This window comes from Macrotis lagotis, chromosome 1 (assembly GCF_037893015.1).
Source record: "Macrotis lagotis isolate mMagLag1 chromosome 1, bilby.v1.9.chrom.fasta, whole genome shotgun sequence".
NCBI lineage: Eukaryota > Metazoa > Chordata > Mammalia > Peramelemorphia > Peramelidae > Macrotis > Macrotis lagotis.
In genome coordinates, this window is record NC_133658.1 from 575,828,361 (window position 1) to 575,847,629 (window position 19,269).

At 38.2% G+C, this 19,269-nt stretch overlaps 1 protein-coding gene and 1 long non-coding RNA gene across 6 annotated transcripts in view; one reads left to right on the forward strand and one right to left on the reverse strand.

Annotated features, from left to right (window-relative positions):
- ILDR1 (immunoglobulin like domain containing receptor 1) overlaps positions 1–19,269 on the reverse strand; it is a 70,515-nt gene that overhangs the window by 14,613 nt on the left and 36,633 nt on the right. For all 5 annotated transcript variants that reach the window (XM_074214641.1, XM_074214639.1, XM_074214638.1 and 2 more), the window contains exons 3-5: positions 15,673–15,822; positions 5,991–6,110; positions 3,302–3,448 (exon numbers count right to left, since the gene is read on the reverse strand). In XM_074214641.1, coding sequence (XP_074070742.1) covers positions 3,302–3,448; positions 5,991–6,110; positions 15,673–15,822 — 417 coding nt within the window. The remainder of the gene's footprint in view (positions 1–3,301; positions 3,449–5,990; positions 6,111–15,672; positions 15,823–19,269) is intronic.
- The window catches only part of LOC141507199 (uncharacterized), a 41,554-nt gene that overhangs the window by 11,763 nt on the left and 10,522 nt on the right, over positions 1–19,269 (forward strand). The gene's annotated exons all lie outside the window — the stretch shown is intronic.

Below are 19,269 nucleotides of genomic sequence, written 5' to 3' on the forward strand. Positions count from 1 at the left end.
TGGCTATAAATAGGTGGTAGGTGGGTCCTGTTGGACCCCTTGTGTAGTCCCCAAGGCCCTGAAAAGGACAGTGGAAAAGCACAGAAGATTAACTCAAATGACCTTTGAGCACAAGTTTTCAGAACTATTCCTTACAGAGACAACTAGGTTCACAAAAGTCAATCACCCCAAGCCACCAAAATTTTGGCCAAACTTATCCCTCTCCTATTGTAATCTTGGACTCCACCCTCATTTTACAGATAAATTTACATTTACACTCTGAGGCTCAAGAATGCTTAGTAACTTGCCCAGGTCATTAGGGACCCTAATTCTCCTGACTCTAAGACCAGTATACCCCATACTGCCTCAAATAAGAACAGATAATGTTTATATAGGGCTTTGCTGATTATATCCCTTGCTTGGAATGCACTCCTCTTTGAACTCTAGCTTTCTTCAAAATTCCTATATTCATCTATAACATCTTCCTAATCTTTCCTTGCTATTAGTGACCCCACCACCTCCCACCCAGACTTTGAATTTACTTTTGTTCATATAGTATTATTTACATTATGTAAACATTGCTTTCCCTAGGAGTATAATATTCCTTTAGGGCAGGATTGCTTCATTTTTAGCTTTGAATACATCCTTCCTTGAACCCCCCCCCCCCACAAGTTTAGTTAGTGTTATCCTGTGCAGTGCTTGTCATACTGCATAGCACCATACTGGATAGCACATCATACTGGAGGTGCTAAATAAATGTTCATTGATGGATCAAATTACTCCTTTACTAGGTTTTTCCCCTCTCCACCTAATGACCCTCCTTCCTCCTCACTAAATGAGATCATTTCCCAAATTCTGTGTTCTTCTCTCTACAGCTTGTCTTTTAATGAGCTAGCTATATTTGCCTTCAGCCTCAGAGTTTCAGCCTGACTCTGAAGGAACTATCTTTATCCATGATGTCTCCCCGAATCAAATTTCCCACAGTCCTTCAGATACATCTGTCAGATATCACAGTCACTACATGCACAACAAATCTAACACTAGATTCATCAGCATCAACCTCTTCTTTGGCTAGTGAGTACCTTCATCAGGTTGACATTGCCTCTCCTGTATTACTGTGCAACTGGTCTTGCTATTTCTGGTTTCTCCCTGTTTCCAATCTATTCTGTATACTGCCAGAAAAATAATTTTATAAGCACATGTGAATCATTTACTCTCTGAGGCAGTTTCTTCACCTGTAGACTGAGGATTATATTTTTCCCATCTTTTTTTGGTTGGTTTTGTTTTTTTGCAAAACAATGGGGTTAAGTGACTTGCCCAAAGTCACACAGCTAGGTAATTATTATGTGTCTGAAATAGGATTTGAACTCAGGTCCTCCTGATTCCAGGGCCAGTGCTCTATTTACTGCATCACCTAGCTGCCCTTTTTTCCACCTGTCTTGCAGGACTGTGAGAGAAATGTCTTAAAATGTCATATAAATGATGTTCATATGATACTTTTTTGATCTGGCTGCCATGTTACTCAAAAAATTTGGTTCTCTATTGCCTACTAAATGGACTCCATTCTCCTCACCCTGGCTCTGCATGTGCCCAAGATCCCTTTTTTACTTTAACTACCTCTATCTTTTTAACATGAATCTTAGACTAGCCAAAATGGAATATTCAGTAATCTATTAACAAACATTTTGCTCTCTCATGTGATTTTTCTCATTAGTAGATCTTCTCCTCATTCTATCACCTGTTGAAATCCTATGTCCCATTCAAGCTTCAGCTAAAATCCCCTTCCTTCCCAAGGAAATGTCAAATTTCTCTGAATTTCCTTTTTTGTTGTTGTTGGTTTTTTGCAAGACAATGGAGTCAAGTGACTTGCCCAAGTTCACACAGCTAGGTAATTACTAAGTGTCTGAGGCTGGATTTGAACTCAGGTCCTCCTGACTCCAGGGTCAGTGCTCTATCCACTGCACCACCTAACTGCCCCTCTCTGAATTTCTTTATCTTACCTTTGTAACATCCTACGGTACTCACCTCATATTGCCCATTATTACAGCTATTTACACTCCCTTTCTAGACTGTATATTTCTTGATAGGAGCCATACCATATTCACTTTTATACACACACACACACACACACACACACACACAAATAAATTTATTTTTTCAATTTTTAATTTAAGGAATAAAAATGATAATTTTATCTAAACTAATTCATATATTCAATGACAAATTCACTTTGGGTATACTATACTCCAGAGAGTACAAAGGAGAATGAACAAATATTAAATGCCTACTATGTATGAGGCACTGTGTTAAGCACTTCATTTGATCCTTACAACAACTCTTTCAGGTAGGTGCTCAATAAGTACTTGCTGAAGAAATAAATGAATAGGACTGAGTCACAGCATGGCCCTCAGTTGTGAAAAGACCTGAATTTGAGTCCTATGTCTGACACGTGGGCAGTTCTCTAAATCTATAACATTGTAGAGAAGTAACTGACCTCTGCAAGTAAAGGGAAATTTCCAAATCTGGGAATTCCCTATATCATGGAAATCACATATGCAGATCCTGTCTCTACTGCCTTCAGAAATATTCTAAGGCCCAATTGTTATGTTGATTCAAGAATGATGGGCCTGTGAACATGGATTATGTAAGGGCTAAATACTCCTTTGATAAGTTAGCCTAGTTTCTATTAAACTGACTAGGGTCATTTGTAGTATGAACCACCCCACTTCCAACCCACCTCTACCCCATACCATAATTTTGAAAGTCCTATACCCATTTCAGGGTGTACATCCCATTGTGTCTTTATTCCCCATCATCTGTATTTATCACAAGGGAACTAGCTCACTAAGACTAGCTCTTTAGGCAGAATAGCAACAATAATGCCAAGAGGCAGCATAGTTTAGTGTTAGCTGATGACCTTGAAGTCAGGAAGACTAGGGTTCAAATCCTGCTGTAGACACTTACTAGCTGTCTGACCTGGTAAGTCATTTTATTTTTCTGGTCTTAGTAATCTCATCTATAAAATTAGTAGTTGGACTTAAAGGCCTCTAAATATCTCTATAATCCTGTAATCAGACACCTTTCTTATGACCTTAAGGTTTAAACATTATTTTCATTTCAATGTTCTCTGGGCCTTAGTTTCTTCATGGGGATAAACTCAATGGTTCCTTTCTAAATGTGACATGTTATGATTTTAGAATTCTGTGAACTCTTCTCAGACTGAATAGTGAATGGGAACAGGGGAGAATATGGAGATTTTTTTAAAAAAAAAAAAGCTTTTTTGAGTGAACCTAGGAAAGTTATACCTCAGAAATCCCCTCACCTTTCTCTGGGCAACAGCACCGGGTAGGACAGCAAGGACAGCGGATGTAGCAGCAGCAATACTGAGGACAGCACTGGCACCAGCACACACTGACCAACACGATTAAGAGGATGATGCCAAGGATGATGAAAATCACTGTCAGCCAATCTGCAAAGAGCAAGGCAGGGTCAGTTAATTATACACAGAAGTGCCCTCTCCAGAGGGGCACTCTCCATGTTGTAAAAACCCCTTGATTTCCCTAGCACGATGACTCCATGGGCAACTGAAGTGTGGGGAAAAAAACCTCAAAAATTTCATTCCATGATAATAAAGTTCACAAAATTCAAGAGGATCAAGGACATCATTGCAATACTCACTTCCTAACAGAGAATGCTAGACCTGGGACACAGAATGAGATAGAGACTTTTTAGGACATGGTTTATGCAGACATTAGTTTTGACTGACTATATTTATTTGATACAATGGTTTATTTTTCTTTTCCATTTTTTTGGTATTGGAAGGCACTAGAAGAGAAAATTATTTTTTGTTATTTAAGAATTAAATATTTTTTTATATTGCTGAGTTAAGGGAGCAGAACCAAGAGATCATTGTATGCATTAACAACACTGAGTTAAACTATGATGGATACAGCTCCTTTCAACAGTTCAGAGATCAAGTTATGGGAGACCTGTTATGGATAATACCATTCACATCCAGAGAGGGGTAACCTCAAGGAATCTGAATGCATACTATGTTCACTTTCCTAAAACTTCTCTTTATTTTTCCTTCCTGTCTCATGGTTTTCTTTCTTTCCTCTTAGTCCTAGTTCCTTTTACACAAAATAACTGATATATAATGTACAGATAGAACTTTTTCTGGACTATTTGCCACCAAGGGGAGAGGGAAGGGAGATGGTAGAAACTTATAAAATATTAAAAAAAAGAATATTTTATTAAGCAAAAACTTTAATTTACTTTAATTTTTTTGAAAAAGGATAATTTAGAGGCAGAAGGAGCAGGCACAAGGGAAAGAAAGGAGTTCCAAAAATGTTTCTTCCCAATAATTGACAGCTCCTCCAACCTTCTACCATATTTTTCCCCATTTATAGACATAGTTGTATGACTGGACAAATTACTTAACCTCTGGCTCAGTCTCAGGTTCCCCCACCCATAAATAAGGTGGTTCTTAACGACCTTCAAGAACTTTTCTGGTTCTAAATCTATAAACCTATGCTCTTATGATCTATTCCTCATGCCTGGAATGTGCTTCCCCCTCAGTCCCTCCTTCCCTCCCTGATTTCCATTAAGACTCAGCTAAAATCCCATCTTCTGAACTTTTCCTAATCCTTCTTGAGGTTAATATCTTCCCTCTGCTTACAAAGTTTTCATATTATTTTCCCCATTGGAATATGAGCTCCTTAAGAGCAGGGATCATCCTTTTTTCTTTCTTTGTATCCCCATTATTTAGTACAGTAGGTTCATATGGAGTAAACACTTAATAAAAGCTCAATTTACTGACTCTGACCCAACTTCTTCTTTTATCCTTTTATCCTTTCTTTTATCTCCCATAAAGACCCTTCTGAGATGAGTATGCCATTCCCATAGAATGTGACTTAGATTAACAACAGGCTATCCCTGATAAAACAGAGATTGATCTCCAGTTCTCCTTAAGTTGGTAGAGAACAGTAGGAAGATCCAGGACGGAGCCAAAGAAACAGAAAGGGCAGAAACCTCTAAAATATGATTACAATTAAGTCATGAAGTTCTGTGGCCCTCCACTAACTCACCTAGGAAATTTCTTATTCAATTACACTGTTTCTCTGCTTCAAACAAAAAAAAATATTTCCAGCATTACTGCAGCATTGTGTTGTACTATATGAGAAAGGTGATATAGTAGATAGGGTCCTGGTTTCAAATCCTGTCTCTCTCTCTCTGATCCTTATTATCCATGTGACCTTAAGCAAGTAACTTAACCTCTTTGAGACTCAGTTTCCTCCTTTGTAAAATCAAAGGATTAACATGACACCAAAGGACTGATGAAGAAGCATAATACCAAATTCCTGACCAAGAGATGATAGATTCAAGATGCACAAAGAGACATAGATTCTTTTTTAGACATGGCCAAGGCAGGAATTTGATTTGTTTGACTATACTTCTGTGTTGAAAGGGTTTTGCTTTTCTTTCATTCTTTTTTCCCCACAATGAGAATGTGTGAAAGGGAGACAAAAATACATATTTGAAAATTTAAAAAATAAATACAAAATAAATTATCTAAAAAAATTGGTATTGCACTAAACGGTCTTAAGATTCCTTCTAGTTTTGATCTGTGAATTCTTCCTATCTTCCTATGAATTCTTCCTTTGTGTAGGTTTTCCCCTCTAAGCTGGGTAAGGTACACTAAATAAGAATAGTGCTATAACTGATCATTCAATGGGCTTAACCTAAGAGCAAGAATTCTGACTCTTGTTTGTGTCATGGTCCCCTTTGGCAGTCTGGTGAAGCTTATAGATCTTAAGAGTCATGCTTTTGAATGCATAAGAAATATACATATGATTTTCAAGAAAACCAATTATATTGAAATTATACTATAAATTTTTTTTCAGCCAAGTCTGCAGATTCCTTGAAATATATCCATCAACTGTCTTTGAGATTTAAAAAAAAAGTATGAGGGTGACATTTAGCCACAGAGAAAAAGAGAAAAGAGTACTTACGGAGAACAATGAGCTTCACTTCCTTATCTGGATCTCCTGAGGTATCCCCAGGAGCCTCGATGGCACAGTAATAGACTCCATGGTCCCACCACATCACCTCATTAATCACAAGATCTGCTCCTATGAAGCAAGAGGAAGAGAGAAAATAGACTGGTTAGGAGAAGGTACTGAATCTTTTACACAATCTTTCCAAATCCTGCTAGAATCTCTCATGGCCTTTTTTGACCTTAAAAATTCTTTTCTCTCAAGCTGATCAACATCAACATTTTCTTTCAGCTTACTCTCTCTTTTCTCTGAATGTGGTAGAAAAATATATTTCTATCATAGGATCACAGATGTAGCCTTGAAAAGGACTATAGGAACAACCCAGAAAGGTTGAAGTAACTTATCTCAAATCACAAAGATAGTAAGGACCAGAGATGGGATTTGAACTTAGGTCCTCTGGCACAAGAATCAATATTCTTTACCCAGAACTATGCTCTGATAAAACTATTTTGACCAACAATATCTTAAACATAAGATTACAAGTGGATAGAGTACAGGGCCTGGAGTCAGGAAGATCTGAGTTCAATTGCAGCCATAGGCAGGTACTAGTTGGGTGATCTTGGGCAAGGCCTTTAACACTGTTTGCCTCAGTTTCCTCATGTGCAAAATGAAATGGAGAAAGAAATGGCAAATAACTCCAATATCTTTACCAAGAAATCTCCAAAAGGGGTTCCCAGATTCCCACAGGACTAAGCAACAAATGAAAAAGTCTTAAACAAAAAGCATTTCAGACCCTAAAAACATACAGTTTAGTGAACTTCTTTAAATAAGAAGAAGCAGGCATAATTCTTCAGTAGATTATCATCTTTCTCTACGAGCTCATAAGACCTTAGAGGGCAAAAACAATCTTCCTCCCCAATAAAGAGTACATTTGTTGACCTGAATTTAAAAGTATTTTGAAAATGAATATTATCTATTTAAGAGACAATATAACTCCCTCTGGAGTTAAAGAGATAATACAACTCCCTTTGGAAGGGTGAAAATCAAAACCTACAATTTGACTACTTATATTTATGTTGGAGGTGATGTACTAAATACTTTACAAACATTATTATTATTATTATTTAATATTCACAAGAACCTTGGGTGATAGGTACCATTATTATCCCCATTTTATAGTTAAGGAAACTGAGGCAGAGAGAGGGTGTGATTTGTACAGCTAGGAAGTATCTGAAACCAAATCTGAACTCAGATCTTTTTTTTAAAAAACTGGACAATGGGTTTATGTGACTTGCCTGAGAACATAGCTAAATATTTAGTGTCTGAGGCCAGATTTGAACCTAGTTTTCTATCCCCTGTGCCACCTATTTATTCCCTCAGATCTTCTTCACTGATGACCCAGCACTCTATCCACTGCACCACTAGTTGTTTCTAGCATTTCCAGATTTAGAGCTGGAAGAAACATTAGTCTATTGAGTCTAACACCCTCATTTTACTGGGAACTGAGGCAAAGAGAGAGTTACTTGCCTAGAGTCACCCAATTTATAAGTTTTTAAGGCTGAATTTGAACTCTGGTCTTTCTGAATCTAGGACTAGCATTTTATTTCTGATGCCACCTAGTTCCCTCTAATATCCCTTATCAATAGGAGGGATACTAATAATTGTTCTTAATGTTTAGTAATTTCAAATGTATTCAACCTTTTGCTACTCCATTTGGGTTTTTCTTGGCAAAGATACTGAAGTGGTTTGCAGTTTCTTTCTCCAGTTCAATTTATAGATGAGGGAACCAAAGCAATCAGGGTAAAGTGACTTACACAGGGTCACACACAGCTACTAAGTGTCTGAGGCTGAATTTGAACTCAGGAAGATGAGTCTTCCTGACTCCAGATCCAGCACCCTGGCCACTATATCATCTAGCTGTCTATGCTAACAATTTCAGGCTATAAAAGTAGTTTGCAAGCTATAAATTGATATATAAATGTGACCTATTTATTCTTTTTCTTCCTTATTCTTAGTATTATGAGTAAACCATTCCCAAATAAAATATAGCATCTATATTGCTTTGTCATGGTTTTTGGAGTGGTTTTAATACACTGGAGCATACATACTGAATATACTAGTCATTGTAACCAGTTACACATGACTGGTGGGGCCACAAAGCCTGAAACAGTAAGTAGAGCTCCAACCAGATTAAAATGGTATTGGAAAATATTTAATAAAATAAATATAAACATAATAACATAGAAAATATTATATTTTAAAACTAAGTCAATATGTTCCTGTAGGGATTCTTATGTACAGATAAGTGACCCTGTTACTAATGAGTTTGACACTATTGATCTGTAATACAAATGGTATTCATATTAGTATGAGGTAGTAGAAAGATTACTTGAGTTGGAGATCTAAGTTCCAATCCTGATACTAGTAGCTGTGTGACCTTGGGAAAATCTTTAAACTTTTCTGAATCTCACTTTGATTATCTGGAAAATTAAGAAATTGGATAAAATTCCTTCTAGATCTAATAGTCTAGTATCGTGTACATGGTGTGAAAGAAAGAGACATTGACAGAGAAAGAGATGGGGAAGGGAGGTAGAAGGATAGAGGGAAGAAGGAAAAGGGAATAAGAAGAGGAAAAAAGATGGGGGAAAAGAAGAAGGGGGAGGGAGGGGAGGGAAGGAGAGAGGGAGGGGGAGGGGGGAGAGGGAGAGGGAGAGGGAGAGAGTAAGTGTAAGTTCAGGCCTTATGAGTGGCTAAATACCCAGAGATCCCATACTAGACTGTTACATACTGTGACCAATACTGCCTCTTTTCTGTTAAAAATTTTTTTATATATTTCATTAAGTATTTTATGATTACATGTAAACATTTTTCAATGTTTTTTAAAAAATTTTTTTTGAATTCCCAATTCTTTTCCTCCCATTCCTCCTTATCCCCAGAGAAGGAAAGTAATTTGATGTCAATTATATCTTTGAAGTCATGCAAAACATATTTCTATATTAGCCATGTTACAAAAGAAAACAACTACAAACAAGAAAAAAATATGCTACTATTGCATTCAGAGTTTATCAGGTCCCTCTCTTTCTTTGGTTTTGGAGAGCATTTTCCATCATGAATCCTTTGGAACTATCTTGGTTCATCATCTTTGTAGCTAAGTCTTTCAGATTTGACATCAATTACTGTTACTATATACATGCTCTTCACTTTGCAACAGTTATTTGTCTTCCCACAGTTGCTAGCTGTATTTCCCTCCATCCTGTTCTCCCATTTATTTATTCTATTCCTCTTTCCTTTCACCCTGACCCTCCTTGAAAGTGTATTGCATCTGATTACCCTCTCCCATGATCTTCCTTTCCCTCTATCATTTACAGCTCCCTGCTCCTCCCATCCCCTTTCTTCCATCCCCTTTCTCTCCTATTTTCCTCTAGGGTTAGATAGATTTTTATACCCAATTGAGTACGCATGCTATTCCCTCTCGGAGGGAATGCTATCCCCTCTTCCACTCCCCTGCAAAAGCTTTTTCTTGCCTTCTTTATATGAAATAACTTAGCCCATTCTACTTCTCCTTTCCTTTTCTCATAGTACATTCCTTTCTTCCCATTAACTCCATCTTTTTAATACAGTATACCTTCAAATTCAAATGCCTTGTCAATATATGCTCCTTCTAACTGCCCTAATAAACGAGAAGGTTCATGAATTATTAGTATCATCTTCCCATGCAGGAATACACCATCAAGTTCCTCATGACTTGCCCTTCCTGTCCACCTTCACTATATTTCACTGGAGTCCCATACTGGAAGATCAAACTTTCTGTTCAGCTCTGGTCATTTCATCAGGAAAGTTTGAAAGTTCCCTATTTCATTGAATGTTCATCTTTTCTTCTGAAAGACTTTGTTCAGTTTTGCTGGGTAGCTGATTCTTGATTGTAATCCAAGCTTTTACCTTCTGGAATATCATATTCCAAGCCCCATGAGCCCTTATGTAGAAGCTGCTAAGTCTTGTGTTATCCTGATTGTAGCTCCACTGTATCTGAATTATTTCTTTCTGGCTGCAAGGAATATTTTCCCTATGATTTAGAGTTCTGAAATTTAGCTATAATATTACTGGCTGTTTTTATTTTGGGAATCTCTTTCAAGAAGTGATTATGGATTCTTTCAATTTCTATTTTTCCATCTACTTCTAGGATGTCGGGGTAGTTTTCTTGGATAATTTCTTGAAAAATGAGGTCTGGGCTCTTTTTTTTGGTCATGACTTTCAGGTAGTTTAATACTTTTTTAAACTATTGCTCCTGGATCTGTTTACTAGATCAGTTGTTTTCTCAGTGAGATATTTGACATTTTCTTCTAGGTTTTTATCCTTTTGGTTTTGTTTTATTGTTTTTTTTTTTTATTTTGCATGAAGTCGTCAGCTTCCCTTAGCTCCATTCTACATTTTAAGGAATTATTTTCTTCAGAGAGTTTTTGTATTTCTTTTTCCAAATGGTCAATTCTGTTTCCTAAGACATTCTTTTTCTCAGTGGTCTTTTGCACTGCTTTTTCTATTTGACTGAAACTAGCTTTTAAAATGTTATTTTCTTCAGTATTTTTGGTATCTCCTTCACCAAGCTGCTTTTTCCCCCTTACCTTATTGGTATAGCCAGATTTTATAACTCTATATTGAATAATAGTAGTGATAATAGCCACTTGCTTCACCCCTGATCTTATTGGGAAGGCGTTTTACCTCATCCCTGTCATAGATACATTCTACTTATACCTATAGCACATTGGTTTTAGATAGATATTATTTATCATTTTAAGGCAACATTTTTGTCATGTTTTCTAGTGTTTATTAGGAATGAGTATTATATTTTGTGAAACTTTTTCTGTGTTGATATAATATATGATTTTTGTTATTTTCTTAATAATATAATTGATTATAATTTTCCCAATATTGAACTAGTCATGCATTCTTATTGATATTAAGAAAATTAGTCTACAATTCTCTTTCTGTTTTTGCTATCCATTTTGTTTATTCTTTGCTCTCTTTATCCTGTCCCTGCTTTAAAGTCTATTTTGCTTTTGACAACACCCCTCCTTTATTCACCTTTCCTTTTCATTATGCCCACTCCCCGCCCCCCCCCCCCCCCATTTCCCTTCTCTTGTTCTCTTGCCCTCCTATTACTTTGTTTGGATAAGATAGATTTCTATACCCAATTTAGTGTGTGTGTGTGTGTATTTCCCTCTTTGAACCAATTTTAGATGAGAGTAAGGCTTATATATTACCTAATCTGCTATCATGTCCCTCTTCACTATATGTTTTTTTTGTGAGATAATTTCTCCCATTATTCTCCTTTCCCCCTTCTCCCAGGATATCCCTCTTTCTTGCCCATCCATTTTTTCACAGCATCCCGATATAATCAGCTCACTTCTGCACTGTTTATGTAAAATCCTTCTAACTGCCATAATGATCAAGTACTTAGAAGTTATATGTATCATCTTTCCCTACAGAAATATAAACAGTTTAACTTAACTCTTTTTTTTTTAAACTTACTATTTTGCCTTCTGGAACATATACCAAGTGTTCTGGTTCCTTAACATGATAGATACTAAATCTCATGTGATCCTGCAGCTCCTGTGGCTCCAATATATTTGAATGCTTAAAGTAGTTTTTCTTTGATCTTGAAGTTCTAGAATTCAGCTATAATATTTCTGGGAATTTCCATTTTGGGATCTATTTTAGGTGATGATTAGTAGATTTTTTTTCAACTTCTATCTTTATAATTTTTTTAACTATGTTATCTAGGCATTTTCTTTGCTTGTAGATTTCAGATAGTCCAATAAATTCTTGTTATTTTCCCACAATGTATTTTCCAGATCCAATTCTAATTTTAAGGAGTTATTTTCATCAGTGAAGTTTTCTAATTCTTCATTTTCTTCAGTATTTTTGTGCCTCTTTTTACCAAGATGTTAATTACCTTTTCATAGCTTTCTCCCTCATTTTCATTTACTTATTTTTCTCTTGATTTTCAAATAATTTTTAAAAAACCTAATCCTGGAATTTTTGTTGGCTTCATGTCCAATCTACATTTTTCTTTGAGCTTTTGCTTGTAGTACTTTTGGCTTTATTGTCTTCTGAGTTTGCTTCTGTGTCAGCATAGTATGGTAAGTTTCATTTTTTTACTTGCTCATATTCCCAGCCTACATCTTCACTTTGAATTTATGTCAAAGTTGGTCTCTGTTCCTAGGAGCACTCTCCCCAACTTCTGGTTTTTCACATTGCTATTTTTTTCAAGAGCATTTTGGACATGGTTTTTGGTGCTTCCAAGGTGGGATAATTTGGGAAGAGGTATGATCACTGCTTTCCTGATCTGCTTTCTGATTTTTACCCAAGAATGGACCCTGATTCTTTAGGATAAAAGTGACAGTGCTCCTTAGGACCTCTACTTCCTTTTAACCAAAAGTTGGCCCTTACCACCCGTGATCTGTGACCTAGAAGTGGGTATCAGCAATATATTGCCAAAACTTCTAGTTCTATATCCAGTGCTAGCACAGGAGTCCCTTATAATCTCTTTTTGAGCAGTTGTCAGATCCTTTTACCCTTTCTAACTTGAGAGCTCCCAATGCTGTTTATGCTTTTGCTATCACCAAGTCCTACCACTGGTGAGGTATCTACATTGGCTCTGGGACCAGCTTCTGCCCATAACATAGATCTCTCCTTTCACCTTCTTAAGTTGTCTTGAAGAATGTCTCACCCTGATCTTTTGTTGTCTCTGCCACTCCAAATTTTGATTTGGGATGCTATTTTAAAGTTGTTTGGAGGGGGGATGTTGGGAGGGGTTTGCTGAGTGATTCCTCTACTCTGCCATCTCAGTTCTACTGTCATTTTCATGTAAATACAGTGGAAGAACCAAATCTGAGAAATCATAATGATGATAAAGATGATTTATTTGTATAGCACTTTATGTTTAAAAAGCACTAAAACAATCCTGTGAGTTAGGAGCACAAGTAGCATCCTTTTTGCAGATGAAGAAATTGAGAATCAGAGAATTAAATGATTTGCCTGAGGTCACTGAGACAGTAAGCACTCAAACTCAGATCTCGGGAGGGCAAAGTTTAGTGGGGGTTTTTTTTTATTGTGGAGAAAGAATCTGTAGAACTTTGGTACAGGAAGAGAGAACCCCAACAGCCAGATGAACAGAAGTGTAGGTTCTTTGAGTCTAGTAAATATCTCAGTATATAAGTATCTAAAGTATATCCCTGAGTTCTTGTTATAGAACCAAAAAATTAATTTGGGATCATAGTGATAGAAGTGAGATTTAGGGGAGGTAATTTTAAAATCACCCAAGATGAAAGAATAATTGAGCATAAAGAGTAGAACAGAGGGGTTAAGAGCTCTGGGAAGGGGTTTGAGAGATGAGGGAAAAAAAGGGGGGGGGAGTTTGAAGTGAGGGATGAAGCATTCTTTTGAGAAAAAGGAAAGTAAGAAAGAGGGATAATTCGTTCAAGGTCTACAATAGACAAATATAGTGGGGGCAAATGAGTTAAGAATAAGGTTAATGAACGGAGACTTTTCCTAACCTGAAAGAATCTAGGTAAAAGAGACTTGCTAAAAAATAGCAACAATGACATGTGATGATTGTGTTTCTCTCCCCCTTATCCTCCTACCCACTAACTCTGTTCATTATTTTCTGGGGAATGTGCAGCTTTCCCCAAGCATAGTGATAAAATCTGCTTCAGAAGCTTTGACTAGGGGCAACTAGGTGGCGCAGTAGATAGAGCACCAATCCTGGAGTCAGGAGGTCCTGAGTTCAAAGATGACCTCAGACACTTAATATTTACTTAGTTGCACTTCCTTGGGCATGTCACTTAACCCTGTTGCTTTGCCAAAAAATCCCCCAAAACTCCCCTCCCACCGCCCAAAAGAAACCTTGTCTAGTTTTTGACTGTCATTTCCTACCAATCAATCCCCCATTCCCAGAAGATTCAAGGGTTTTAAAAGAGACAAATGAGATGCTTAACAAAAGTTAACTAACAAAAGTTAAACTTTGAACAGACAGAGTACTTTCTTAGTTGGGAGATGTGCCATTTAGGTGCCAACAGAAAAGAGAGCATCGATAATTGGAGTCAAGAGTGAATTAACCTTGACTTACACCAAAGACTTAAAAATGAGAAAGACAGAACAAACATCCCCGAGCAGCAGGAGGGCATAGGTTGATTAGGTCAACATTAATACAAGGGAGAAATCTTGAGCAGAGGTGTTAAAGCTACAAAAGAGAATTCTGATTTTTCTGCTGAGACAGTTAGACATCTGAGTTCTCCAAGATGACCATGACATCAGGGAAATGATGCCATGACATCTATGTGAACTGGATTTGAGTGAGGGGTGCTGTGTCAAGTCACCAGCCTCACTTCCTCCTCCGGAGCCATCTGGGTTTAGTGGCCAAATATGAATCAGAAATGGTCCTGGATGTAAGGCAATTAGGGTTAAGTGACTTGCCCAACGTCACTAATACATGATTGTTTGTGACTGACTGAAAATATCTAGAGAACAGTGCTGTCCATTGGCATCGCTTTTATTTTCTCTGAACCCTATATATTTTTTCAGTCTATAAAGCTTTGCTTTTCTGAATTTCGTGACACATGCTTGGCAAGGAGAATTGAAGACAATATACTGTAAACTACCATCTTACTGTATAACCACACATGTGAGTTTTTCAGATTCTCTGGGTGAGGTCAAGTAGTCAGAGAGATGGTAAATCTCACAAAATGTACCATATAGGAAGTATTTTGATTTCCAAATATGGAAGACTCTCTATACTGCAAGTAAGCAGCTTCTTTGCAACTTAGAGAGTGGCAGCAAGATGTTAATTGACTTACCCTAGGTCCCACAGCCAGTAAGTATCAGGAAAGGGTCTTATACCCAGATCTTCCTGGTTTTGAGACTGATTCTATTCATTTACATTTGTAACCTCTAGCAGGTCATTTAAAACTCCTTAGACCTCAGTTTCCCTCTCTGTGAAATAAGGAAGGGAAGGATGAAATAAATGTTCTTTAAGGGACCTTCAAGTTAAAAAATTTAAGATGCCAAAATAACCAGGTTTTAGTTACTGGAGAGGCAGATACAACTGAGTCTCAGTTATTGATAGGGTCCTTCTTTGGAATCTTCAGTACCTTCATTCTTGCTAAAAGGCAAATCACTAACCCTCTCTGGGATTCTTTTCTCACTTGTAAAATGATTTCACAGGTTCAAAGATTTAGCGTGAGAGGAAACCTTGGAAGCCACTGAACCCAACTCCTTTATTTTTACAGGTGAAAACACTAGAGCTCAAATGATGCCCAAGGTCATACAGCTAGTAAATATCTGAGATGGGATGTGAAATTAGTATTCTTGATTCTAGATTCTACCCTCAGATTCTTAATTGAAACCAACTCAAAAGTGAAGGTTTCTGACTATACCCACTTCAGTTCCTAGTAGGTTACTCTTCTCATTGGGATCTACTTCTCAGTCTTTTTTTTTTTTGTTGTTGTTGTTTTTGGTGATGAAATCAGGGTTAAGTGACCTTATCCAGGGTCACATAGCTAGTAAATGTCAAACGTCTGAGATCAGATTTGAACTTAGCTTCTCTTGACTCCAGGGTCAGTACTCTATCTACTGTGCCCCTTAATTTCCCCTTCCTCACTCTTCTCAACTTTTGCCTCTAGACATTCTGTGGTTCACTCACGATTCTGGATAGTAATCTTGCGTTGCCGGTATTCCACACCCAAAACTGGCTCATTCTGTCCACGTCTCTGAGCCACAATTCGGACAGTCCTTTGGCTGTCATTGCAATCATTGGATGGGTCTTGACCCAGAGCTAAAGCCGCTTGATATGCTAAGGACACAAAATACAAAAGAGGAATCAATGACACAGCACTGAGATTTCAGTCATACCTCATCCTCAAATGGCATGCTTACTTTTTTAACATGATAATATAATAGTTTATTCCCCCCCCAATTAAATGTTAACAATTTATGCATTCTTTTTCAAATTTTGAGTTCCAAATTTTCTACCTCCTTTCCTTCCTTTCCCCATTGAGAAGGCCAGCAATTTGACATAGGTTATACATATGGAATTTGCATGCTTACTTTAAACCTGTATCACTGATTCATCTGGACAAATACCTTCTGTTGAAATCTTTATTTCTCTTCACAAAGACTTATTAAAATCCATCACAAGTTCAACTGAATGACTAGATAAAGGACTATATATATGACTTGAGGTTGAACTTTAAGCATCCTACTAATTTAGCATACTACTTTAAGCATGCTAATTGTCCTTAGGTATCAAAGAGGATCATGCCAGCCAACCCACTAAGTGTTTCTAAGGGGGAAAAAAAGCACAATGTCTCCCTCATTTCTCTCTCGGAATGAGAAGGAACAATTGAAAGAAGCTGAGATGGACAACTTCCCCATCTCAGAAACAACAGAATCATGGAATTTCAGTCAGAAGAATTTCACTCCAGAAACCATAGGGTTTAATCCACATCTGAATAAAAATCCATGCTATGACAAGTATTATCATTTTCCAAGTCACTAGTTTGGAGACTTAAAGGGAAATCCAAAAGAGAATCAGAAAGGTCAAGAGTGTATAAAGAAATAAGGACCTTTTAGGGGGCGGAGCCAAGATGGTGACAAGAATGGATTGTGTCTTAGGCAGGGGCTCTCTCATAAATCCTCAAAACTAAGGACACTAACTAAATTTTCCAGAAACAGAACCCACAGAGGGACCCAGTGAGACAGTTCTCCTACTCAAGGTAACCTGGAAAAGAACAGAAAGGCTCTGCTCCCCGGGGTTGGAGGCGCAGCTGTCAGCCTCCTGGAGGCAGCCCCAAGGCTCTGGGAGCAGAGGCTCACAGCAGCAGGGAAGTTTCCTGACCTATGCCCCGGGCAGCACCAGGAACAAATTGGGGAAACAGTGGGGGAACCTCTGCCAAAGCGAGCACATGAAGCCCAGCCCTCAGTGAGCAGCATGACCACCTCAGTCCAGATCCAGGAAACAGAAGCAGGCAGAGCAGGTAAGCAGGAGCCCCCAGGGCATGAGCCCATTGAACCTAGGGAGGGGAGTGGAGAGAGACTGCAGAACTCTGCCCCTGGAACAGGACTCTGGGACTCTGACCACATTCAGATCCTGATCGCAGGCTATGAGGGCGGGCGCATATGGTCATTCACAGACCAGGAGGGAGGACAGAGCCTCATACACTGAGATCCTTGTGGGAGTGTCCCAAAAGCTCAGGAAGCACCCCCAAAACAGGCTTAGGCTGGGAAAATGAGCAAGCAGAGAAAAAAGAAGACCATTGAGAAATATTTTGCATATGAGCCCAAGAAGCATCAAAACACTCAGCCTGAAGATGAAGAAGCACAAGCTCCTGCATCTAAAGACTCCAAGAAAAACAGAATTTGTGCTCAGGCTATGACAGAGCTCAAAAAAGACTTTGAAAATCAAATGAGGGAGTTAGAAGAAAAACTGGGAAAAGAAGAGATAAGAAAACTCTCTGAAGAAAACAAATCCTTCAGAAAAAAGAATAGAACTCAGGGAGATTGATGAATTTACCAGAAATCAGGAATCAATACTTCAAAACCAAAAAAAAAAAAAAAATGAAAAATTAGAAGAAAAATGTGAAACATCCCATTGAAAAAACAACTGATATGGAAAATAAGACTTAGGAAAAATAATTTTAAAATTATTTGAATACCTGAAAGTCATGATCAGGAAAAGAGCCTTGACATCATTTTCAAAGACTTACTACAGGAAAATTGCCCTGATATCCTAGAAAGAGGGCAAAATAGAAATGGAGAGAATCCACCGATCCCCCCGAGAAAGAGATCCCAAAAAACCAACCCCTAGGAATATTATAGCCAAGTTCCAGAACTCCCAAGTCAAAGAGAAAATATTACAAGCAGCCAGAAGGACACAACTCAAATATTGTGGAGCTGCAGTCAGGATCACACAGGACTTAGCAGCAAATACATTAAAAGCTCGTAGGGCTTGGAATATAATAAACTGGAAGGCAAAAGAGCTTAGAATGCAACCGAGAATCAACTACCCAGAAAAAGTGAATGTCCTCTTCCAGGGAAAAAGATGGACTTTCAATGAACCAGGGGAATTTCAAATGTTCCTGTTAGAATGGCCAGAGCTGAACAGAAGGTTTGATCTTCAAATACAGGACTCAGGTGAAGCACAGAGATTGGAGAAGGGGAAAATATGAGGGACTTAAATGATGATGATGAACTGCATGTATTCCTGCATAGAAAAATGACACTGATAATACTCATATGAACCTTCTCAGTTAATAGAACAGGTAGAGAGAGCACAGGAGAAAGCTGAATTTGAAGATAAAATATGGTGTAAAAATGAGGTCAATAGAAAAAAGGGAATGTAATGGGAGAAAGAGAAAGGAGAGGAGGAATAGGCCAAGATATTTCATATAATAAGATTTTTCTTTATTACAATGAGCTATTGCAATGATATGGAAGGGGGGAAGGCAAGGGGGAATGAGGAAATCTTCGCTCTCATCAGAAGTGGCTAGGAGAGGAAACAGAATATATACTCAATGGGGTATAGGCATCTGGAGTAAGAAGGGGGGGGGACAGGGGGGAGGGTTGGGGATGTGAATGAAGGAGGAGAGGATGGACCACGGTGGGAGAGTGGTCAGATATAACGCATTTTATTTTTTACTTCTTGCAAGGGGCTGGGATTGGATGGCCTGTCTGGGACCATAGGGCCAGGTGGATGCTGAGCCTAAGGGGTGGTAGGGGGGCTCGGGGCCTCTTGGCCCCAGGGCTAGGCATCTGTCTGCTGCGCCACTCAGCTACCCTACAGCAGAATCAGAGTGAAAGAAGAGAGAAAATATAGTACATGGTAGTGGAGAAATACAAAAGGAGGGAGTTGTGATCAGCAATGGCAATGGTGGAAAAATATGGAAGTTACTTTTGTGATGGACTTATCATAAAGAAAGTGATCCACCCATGACAGAGTTGTTGGTGTTGGAACAAAGACTCAAGCACATTTTTATTATTATTATTTGGGGGGGGTGCAGGGCAAATGGGGCTGGGTGGCCTGCCTGGGGCTGCATAGCAGGGTGATCATTGGGTGTCTGAGGCTGGATTTGGACCTGGGTGCTCCTGACTCAAGGGCCAATGCTCTGTCTGCCACCCAGCCACCCCTACTATTATTACTATTTTATTTTGGGTCTTTTTAATTTCATTTTTTGGTTTTTTCAGGGCAGTGGGGTTGGGGTGGCTTACATGTCCCACAACTGGGTGATTGTTGGGTGTATGG